Source organism: Cucurbita pepo, chromosome LG13 (genome assembly GCF_002806865.2).
Source record: "Cucurbita pepo subsp. pepo cultivar mu-cu-16 chromosome LG13, ASM280686v2, whole genome shotgun sequence".
NCBI classification, from domain to species: Eukaryota; Viridiplantae; Streptophyta; class Magnoliopsida; order Cucurbitales; family Cucurbitaceae; genus Cucurbita; species Cucurbita pepo.
This window is the reverse complement of record NC_036650.1, coordinates 5,043,482-5,052,284: the sequence shown is the minus strand read 5'-3', so window position 1 is coordinate 5,052,284 and position 8,803 is coordinate 5,043,482. Positions and strand designations below refer to the sequence as shown.

Below are 8,803 nucleotides of genomic sequence, written 5' to 3'. Positions count from 1 at the left end.
CACACAGCCAGTGGCAAAATCCCATACAAGCCAAAAGCTGATCCCTTCTTATCGTCCTCATCAATGCTTCTCTCTGTCCGCCATTGATATACAGGCGCAGAAGCTCCACGCAATGTCACCAGCAACAGTTTCTCCGGCGATGGAGTCCTTAGTTTTGCAACTCCACGAAATCTCTGCTGTTAAGTTCGGCAACTTCAAGCTCAAGACCGGTATAAACTCTCCAATATACATTGATCTTCGCGTTATTATTTCTTATCCTTCGCTGCTCACTCGAATTTCCAAAACCCTAATTTCTTCTCTTCCTTCATCTACCTCCTACGACCTCGTTTGCGGTGTTCCTTACACCGCTCTTCCTATTGCGACTTGCATCTCCGTTTTGAACAATATTCCGATGGTTATGCGCCGGAAGGAGATTAAGGATTATGGCACTGCGAAAGCGATCGAAGGTCGTTACCGAGTGGATCAACGATGTTTGATTATTGAGGATTTGGTGACGAGCGGTGCGTCGGTTTTGGAGACTGCTGCGCCGCTGCGGGCGGCGGGGATGAAGGTGAGTGATGCGGTTGTGTTGCTTGATAGAGAGCAGGGTGGGCGAGAGAATTTGGAGGAGAATGGGATTAAATTGCATTCGATGATTAAGTTGAGCGAGGTGGTGAGGATCTTGAAGGAGAAGGGGATTGTTGGAGAAGAAATGGAAGGGGTGGTGGGGAAATTCTTGGTTGAGAATCGGAAGGTTGCGGTGCCGAAAGTGGAGAAGCCTGTTAGAGCTAAGTCCATTTCCTTTCAAGAAAGAGCGAGGTTGGCGAAGAATCCAATGGGAAAGAGGCTGTTCGAGGTGATGATCGAGAAGGAAAGCAATTTGTGCGTAGCGGCCGATGTTGGCACCGCCGCGGAGCTGCTCGACATCGCTGAGAAAGTAAGAGCATTCTAGAATTTCTGAATTTTCTAGGCTTTGTTCATTAACACCCAGATCAAACAAATGTACGAAATCATAAAGAAAGATGAAAATGAATTGGGTTTGAAGTAAAAACCATTTTTGTCAATCAGGTTGGGCCAGAGATTTGCTTGCTGAAAACTCATGTGGATATACTGCCAGATTTCACCCCCGACTTCGGTTCCAAACTTCGCTCGGTATATTTCTTCCAGAAACTCTCTTTCTTTCTTTCTTTCTACTTATTGTAGACACAGGTTTGTTGTTAATGCTTGTTTGTATACGGTAGTATTGCTGGCCAGATACCTAGGTTGATGATAACAAGAATACGTGAGATCTCACATCGGTTGGAGAGGGAAACTAAGCATTCCTTATAAGAGTGTGAAAACCTCTCCCTATTAGATGCATTTTCGGCGATCCGTAATAGGCTAAAACATACAATATCTATTAACGGTGAGCTTGGTCTGTTACAAATGGTATTAGAGTCAGACACCGGGCGTGTGCCAGCAAGGACGCTGGGCCCCAAAGGGGTGGATTGTGAGATCTCACATCGGTTGGAGAGGGTGTGAAAACTTCTCCCTAGTAGACGTGTTTTAAAACCGTGAAGCTTACGGCGATATGTGACGGACCAAAGCGGACAAACTGTTACAGAATATCGTTAACTTATGAACTTGTTTAGTTGGCACTCTGTTTTCACATTACCAGCATTTCATTAGTTCTAGATTTCCAATACCAACATTATGATATCAGCTGGATTGTATTGATGCCTCACGGTTAATTTTCTCATATGTGGTGCCCTTTTTGAGGGAGGTGCAGGGCTACGGTTAGACATAATGTCCATGATTCGAAGTGAAATCTGTCTATTCTTTTGTCTCCTATCTCAACAACAATCTAAGCTCTTTCTTGTAGTTCTTGTCTATTGTTTTCTTTTTGCTATTTCTTATCTGAATTTGTGTTTTGGCATGATAGCTTACAACAACTCACTGCAATGCAGATTGCTAAGAAACACAACTTCTTAATCTTTGAAGATCGCAAGTTTGCAGACATTGGAAATACAGCAACAATGCAGTATGAAGGGTGGGCCTCTCAACATTTCCGTCTCTTATTTACATTTTCTTTTACTTTCCAGCAATCCCCCGGGAGTTCCTGAAATTTTGTGTTTGCAAATGCAGAGGTATTTTTCATATATTAGACTGGGCAGATATAGTCAATGCCCACATTATTTCTGGTCCTGGAATTGTAGATGGATTGAAATTAAAGGTATGCACCAACACTCTAAAGATCGTTTAAGCCCGTTTCATAAGCTCAATCCAAAAGGAACTCTTAAAAGGTATTGGTTTTTGAGATGAAATTCTTGTGCTTTTTTCATCTAAAACTACTATTTGCTAAACGTATTCTTCTAGACAAATGAAGCTTTCTTCGATACCCATCTAGTGGTACTTACATGTAATGCCCCAAGCCCACTGCTAGCCGATATTGTCCTCTTTGGGCTTTCCCTTTTGGGCTTCCCCTCAAGATTTTTAAAACGAATCTACTAGGAAGAGGTTTCCACACCCTTATAAATGATGTTTTGTTCTTCTCTCCAACTGATGTGGGATTTCATATTACATTTCCTAAATGTATTTATCTTTCTGGATGGTGTAGGGGTTGCCTCGAGGTAGGGGTCTTTTACTGCTGGCTGAAATGAGCTCAGCTGGAAATCTTGCCACAGGAGACTACACATCCACAGCCGTTAGAATTGCAGAAGAGCATTCTGATTTCGTCATTGGCTTCATTTCTGTTAATCCAGCATCCTGGCCAGGTGCGCCTGGAAATCCTACATTCATTCATGCCACCCCTGGAGTCCAAATGGTCAAGGGTGGTGACAATCTTGGACAGCAATACAATACCCCATATTCTGTAAGTTCTATCCAATATTTTCTTCTCATCTTCTGTTCGTTATCGTTTACAGAATTGCACTTGACTTTTATCTTTTTTTAATCGTTCCTTATTCAAATTAGTTGTTGATATAGAGAAGTATTGTTCTTTCTTGTTTTCTTTTTGTTATTCGTATGATTAAAAAGAGAGATTATAATGCATGTTGATTTCTAACTGGACTTTGAAGGAATGAGTTCAAATCCCAAAATATTCACTTACTTAAGATATTAAAATCCTAGGAGTATCCAAACAAATCAATTGGCACATGAGCATAATGTAACTTGAATTATGAAAACAATGTTGTGCAGGTTATCCATGACAGAGGAAGTGATATCATAATAGTCGGGCGCGGGATAATTAAGGCAGCAAATCCTGCCGATGCAGCTCGGGAGTATCGTCTGCAGGGATGGGATGCATATTTAGCTAAGACCACCTAAACGTAACTTGAATTTAGGAAATAATGTTGTGCGGGTTGTCTAGGACAGAGGATGCAGCCTGGGAGTATCATCTGATAACATCTCGTGTACCCAATGAAAGCCAGTTTTAACCTAATTCAGTTCCAGAATTTGTGGTTTTTCAGTTTATGCATTGTTAAGTGACAATGTGTATTCTGTACTATCATATGAAACTCAACTCCACATTAATTCTACGAACATGTTGCGTGTAAATTCACACGAACTACTCGAAAGAGAACTCGTGCACGCACACTTCAAAAAAAGTTCAAGGAATCGAACCTGTTCTTCCCAAGTGTTGTCTCTGAAACATCTGAGCAAGGCAGCATGAAATGTCCTGTCATTTACAAATTTAACCATATAATCATTATTTCATAAATTTTATAAACTGGATCCAATGACTGAACAGGAGCAATGGGGTAATAACTGATACTGCTAATACTCAACAGGGAAATATGAGTAAGTTCAGTTCTTCATTGATAATCATCAATGGAGGGGAAGTTCTTCTAAATCATGGTTTCATGTAAGAGCAAGAAGTGTTTGCATCTTAATTAGAAACAGAAACACATGATTAGAAAGCCTCATTTACTCTACAAAAACGAACCAACCGACCGACTACTTGCCAAGATTTGAAGTATCACTGTTCTTTCCAAATTCTACCAGTCACTCTAAGCTTTAGTTCCTTCCGATCGCCACCAGAGAAGAAAAGAGCCATGTTGCGTTGGATAATGAGCCCATCGAAACTGTCCCGAACTTTCCGATGGCTGTCCCTGATGCTTCTGGGCACCCCTTGCCATACCATCTTCCTCCCATTTCCACCCACCTCGAGTCTATAGCTGTAGTTCTTTGCATCGTTATCGTCCCCCATGAACCGCAAAAAGGCTATGTATACTGGAGCCATCCCTAGCTGGAAAGCTTCGAAATGCAGGCAAAAGTATTGACCAAAGCAACTGAAAACCTGAGTTTTAAAATTCTAAATCAGAGTCATCCAGCAATCAAGAATTCAAAGCTAAATATAAGCTATAGGTTTGCAGAACGATAGTACAATGAGGACCTAGATTTCTGAACTAGCAAAATCTCTTCCACTTTATCCATGCGAGATTGTTGTCACCACGAATGCAGTTAAAGTGGCTACACCTATTCAGGATATCTAGTCTCATAGGAGACGAGCATAGCTACTCGGGGTTACAAACCTAACTCAAATACCTGTTACTTAGGTACTCCGAGCTCTTAACAATAAGAAATATTTGTCACCACAAATGCAGTTAAAGTGGCTACACCTATTCAGGATATCTAGTCTCATAGGAGACGAGCATAGCTACTCGGGGTTACAAACCTAACTCAAATACCTATTACTTAGGTACTCCGAGCTCTAAACAATAAGAAATATTTCAGAAATAGTTCTAATCTACAGGGGAGTACATTTTCTGACATATGACAGCAAAATCAAATTGAGCATCTCTTCTGCTCAATTTCCCAGTTCCATTAACAGCAGAATCCGAAAGAAGTGCATGGTTTCATACCAATGTTAAATCACTAAAATTTATGCATCTAACATGAATTTAATGGCTCAAAATATGCATAAGATATGCCAATGAGATTGTCCTGCCGAATACAGTAAGGAACAGAGTGGACAATACGGTCTGCATGGAAAATTACCGTTAGCATCCACGTAGCGTTTTCAACTTCTTGAGGGTTCGATTTTACATATCGATGGTTGAATGTGCTTCCACTGTGCATGTCTACTTTATGATCATCTTTCAGGTGAGCCACCAAATAGGGTATATCACCGACGACTGAACATTCCGATCCAGCATATGGACAGCTATAAGGTCTATAAACACATTGGGATTCATGTTTGACCTTGCTGTAATAAGGATATATGCCAATGCAACCATAGCTCTGATATTTACACGGAAGTTCTAGAGATGCAGCCACCTTCTCCAATGCAAGACATCTAATATTCCCAAGTTCGTGCCTGCACGTCGGGCAGCGATTGTGCACCCGAGGCTTGCAACCAGAACACAGTGTGTGACCATTTGAACACTACAGAAACAAAAAAGAACAACATTAAAGAAAATGCTATCACCCATAAGCTTAAGCACATCCCTTTTGAAAGGTATAAAACATTGAGAGACCAAAATGTACAAACATTGATAATAGATTCCAAAAGGAAGCATTTCACTCAACACATTCTAACTATAATCCTTCTTCTTTTTGGCTAAACACTAAAAACAAACCTCCATAATCATAGAATCTGCAAAGTTAACCACATCACATAAAGATGAACTAAGCAATTCATAACCAAACCTGATGTATTGGAGGGTACATTGCATTCAAACACACCGGGCATTCCAAGAGATCGCGAACGCTGCTCGAAACAGCAACGTTCGGTTTAAGTTCATTTTGAGCTGGATCGTCCACAGTTTCCCTGATGTCCATCATATCTTCATTCTGGGGAGGATCAATAACCTCTGGTTTGCTCCGCAAATCATCAAAATAAGGACCTCCAGATGCCATCCTTACAAGGCCAGTTTTATACTTCCACCTGAACATATGCACAAAATTTGATTCAGAATCAATCTTTTCTTTAAAAAAAATTGAATTCAGAACTGTCATTAAGAGTACAACAGATAACATGCAAACCAAACAGACTCTGTATCAAGAGAATTCCAAAAAAAGGAATCCGAGGTTGAAATCAGTATTTTATTAATGGAATCCATAAATTTGCACGTCATGAAACGAGACAATGGAATTCCCTTCCCCGAAGAATATGAAATGAAGAAATCTGAACAGAGCTATTTAAAGAACAACAAAAAGAATCGAAAACTCCACCCTCAAATTCAAAGAAACTCCACAATGGATCTAAGATTTAAACAGGTTAGGAACGTTTCCAGAGACTTCACATTCCATCAAATCTCGTCCAAGGGAAGAAAATCATCAAAATCGGAGAACAAGAAAAATTAAAATCGAAGGAAAACAAAGAAAGAACGAAAAAAAGAAGGAATTATACCTAAAATCGCGACGAAACAGTGATTGAAAAGCACGGAAACCCTCAAAAAGAGTAACGTTCTTGGTGGGGGCGAAAGTAGAAACTCAACTACCGCATCGGAGAAATACGAACGCCAAAAAAGCGAAGGGTCTTCCAGCTCAAAGACTCAGAAAAAATTCAAAATGAAGCCGTTGAGAGAGACAGAAGCGGAGGATTATAGAGAGAGAAATTTCTGGGAGNTAAAGCCAAAGGGTTAACCGAAAAGAATAGAATAGAATAGAAAAGAAAAAAAAAAGAAAAAAACAAAAGTTTGAAAAGTGTGTGGGACCTTCCGCCATTAATACAATACAATACTTCTTCCATATTTTGAAAATTCAAGAACACGCAATGATTTTTTCCAACTTTTTCTTGCCAACCAAACAAATCTCAATTTTCAAATTTGGAATTTTTGTTTTCAAGTACGGATTTTGTTTTTACTTCATTGTATTGTATCATATGAATGGAGACATTTTTCAAATATTTGTGAATTTCAAAGTTCTTTAATTAATTTTATAAATTTTCGAGTATAAATTAAGCATGAACTCTAAAAGTTGGTAATCGTTTCGACTTTTACCTAACTTTTAAATTTTAAACGAAAATAAGTTTATTTATTGCCACAAATTTAATATTAAAAGAATTACAAATGTATTTAGCTAAAATTTTTTTTTTTTTTAATTACATAGTTTTGAGAAGTAATTTGAAAGTACAAATTTGCAAGATTTTTTTAATTAAATAAATTTATGGGCTTATTTTTAAAAAAATTATTTAAACAATTTTATAATGGTGACCAAATAAACTCTACCTACCTCTAGTAGATATTATCTTCTTTAGGTTTTTTCTTTCGGGCTTCTCCTCAAGGTTTTTAAAAGGGGTGCTAGAGAGAAATTTACACACCCTTATAAAGAATGTTTCGATGTGTAATCTCAGCTAAACCAATTTTCCGAACATCAGCCGCTTGAAAATACAAGAATCAATGCTATCAAGCCAAGATTTCACTACCAAAAGTGAAATTTCCCCCAAAAAAATCCTCAAGAACAGAAAGCTTTCCAACTTATGATAATTCCAAGAGTTCAAAACAAACGCTGCTATATCAACAATGAGGCATTTAAACTATGTATGGAAGCATCATACTCATCTTGCCTATCTAAAACTCATTTCTACAACTCTCAAAAAGGAAAAATGCTTAGAATAAAAAGAAAGAAGTTAAAACTATCACAGATGATCAAAGTTCCTTTGTGCAAACAGCTAAAAAAGATCTTGATTTATCTGTGATTCATTGATTCTGGCAGTGATCTGCAGAATCCAATGCTGGGACTTTTAGAAGTAAAGCAAAACAACAACAACAACAAAAACACCTATCAGCTTCCATTGTTTCCGCACGAACACCTTCAGCCGAGACAGAAAACTCGAAATAAACACAAAATTGCAAAAACGTTAGCTTCGTTCAGCCAACTTCGAATTTTTCTCTTCTTTTCCTTTAAGCTATAGGATGATGGTTCTACATGGTTAAGAGGCTAGAGTTTATGGTTTTTCTCATCAGCTCGCTCGTGTTGCTAACTGCAATCCTGAAACGATTGACCGATGAAAAGTGACATAAGAGAAGCAATGAAAAAGTGCACGATATCCAACGTGTACAATTGAAAGGCAGAGAAACATTTTAAAGATGCAGTAACTGAGCCCAGGTAGGTGTAAACTTCTTCACCAAATCGTCTGATTGGATTATAATAAAGTACACTTGGATAAAACTCGACGAAGTACTCGGATAAGATTTCTTGTGCATGTGCGCATGCTTAATCAATTCTAAATTAGTATAAGACCCATTATAGAAGTAGAGAACATGAGAAATGTTTCCTTAAAAAAAGATATGTGAAAAAAAAAATGCCATTCCTCTCTCCAAGATGAATCATCAATCGGGGGCCCTTCCTAATATCGGAAATGGGACCAACAAATTAAGAATTATTTCCGATTGAAAGGTCACATTCAGTACGCAGATAAAAGAAAATAGGTCCCATTCTTAAGCTTCCATGTTCAATACCAATATGTAATCATTGCCTATATGATTGAAGCTTTGAGATTAAAATAGGAGCTTGAGTTATTTATTTCTTATATACAGAGAAAATCACTCGCTGTTAGAAGGTAGTGGATCTGTACTTGATTTAATAAATTTTCTACCATTTTTCATGAATATGGTATGGTAGATATATCAACGGGGCAATAACAAAATTAAAAGAAAAAAAAAAGGGCTTACCAAATATGTGATGAACAAGAGGCAACAATCAGCTCCCTGTAGAAGGCCTTTTTTTAATTACCAAATCATCAGCTGAATAATAATCAGCAATAAGCCGATACATGTATGATGAGTTGTGGCCACCACTGTGAAAGTGAAGAGTAAATAATGAGAAACAACAGACATTGTAATAAACATGATCGATATAACAGAATTCCTTCTCTTTTTTTTTTTTTTTTTTTTTT

At 38.2% G+C, this 8,803-nt stretch overlaps 3 protein-coding genes across 6 annotated transcripts in view; 1 reads left to right on the top strand and 2 right to left on the bottom strand.

The window, feature by feature from the left end:
- The first annotated feature begins 10 nt into the window (after positions 1 to 10).
- Positions 11 to 3,595, top strand: LOC111808426 (uridine 5'-monophosphate synthase-like). The gene is made up of 6 exons (XM_023694380.1): positions 11 to 916; positions 1,048 to 1,131; positions 1,926 to 2,008; positions 2,104 to 2,191; positions 2,576 to 2,830; positions 3,157 to 3,595. Exons 1-6 carry the CDS (start codon positions 113 to 115, stop codon positions 3,283 to 3,285), a joined length of 1,443 nt encoding a protein of 480 aa, XP_023550148.1. The 5' UTR covers positions 11 to 112; the 3' UTR covers positions 3,286 to 3,595.
- A 48-nt stretch (positions 3,596 to 3,643) lies between these two features.
- LOC111808427 (E3 ubiquitin-protein ligase DIS1-like) lies at positions 3,644 to 6,525 on the bottom strand. Of its 4 annotated transcripts, none has more exons than XM_023694381.1 (4): positions 5,956 to 6,129; positions 5,611 to 5,848; positions 4,960 to 5,346; positions 3,644 to 4,258 (listed from the first exon to the last, which is right to left on the bottom strand). In XM_023694381.1, the coding sequence occupies exons 1-4, from the start codon at positions 6,036 to 6,038 to the stop codon at positions 3,938 to 3,940; spliced, it is 1,029 nt and encodes a 342-aa protein (XP_023550149.1). In that variant the 5' UTR covers positions 6,039 to 6,129; the 3' UTR covers positions 3,644 to 3,937. The 4 variants fall into 4 exon arrangements, with proteins under 4 accessions (XP_023550149.1, XP_023550150.1, XP_023550151.1 ...); XM_023694382.1 differs by lacking the exon at positions 5,956 to 6,129 and adding an exon at positions 6,314 to 6,525 and having other exon boundaries at positions 3,938 to 4,258; XM_023694383.1 differs by lacking the exon at positions 5,956 to 6,129 and adding an exon at positions 6,136 to 6,267 and having other exon boundaries at positions 3,938 to 4,258.
- An 829-nt stretch (positions 6,526 to 7,354) lies between these two features.
- Positions 7,355 to 8,803, bottom strand: part of LOC111809112 (translation initiation factor eIF-2B subunit beta-like) — a 9,052-nt gene continuing 7,603 nt past the window's right edge. Inside the window, exons 10-11 of the mRNA XM_023695464.1 lie at positions 8,580 to 8,704; positions 7,355 to 7,896 (exon numbers count right to left, since the gene is read on the bottom strand). Of these exons, the coding sequence (XP_023551232.1) occupies positions 8,608 to 8,704 (97 nt within the window). The 3' untranslated portion in view covers positions 7,355 to 7,896; positions 8,580 to 8,607. The remainder of the gene's footprint in view (positions 7,897 to 8,579; positions 8,705 to 8,803) is intronic.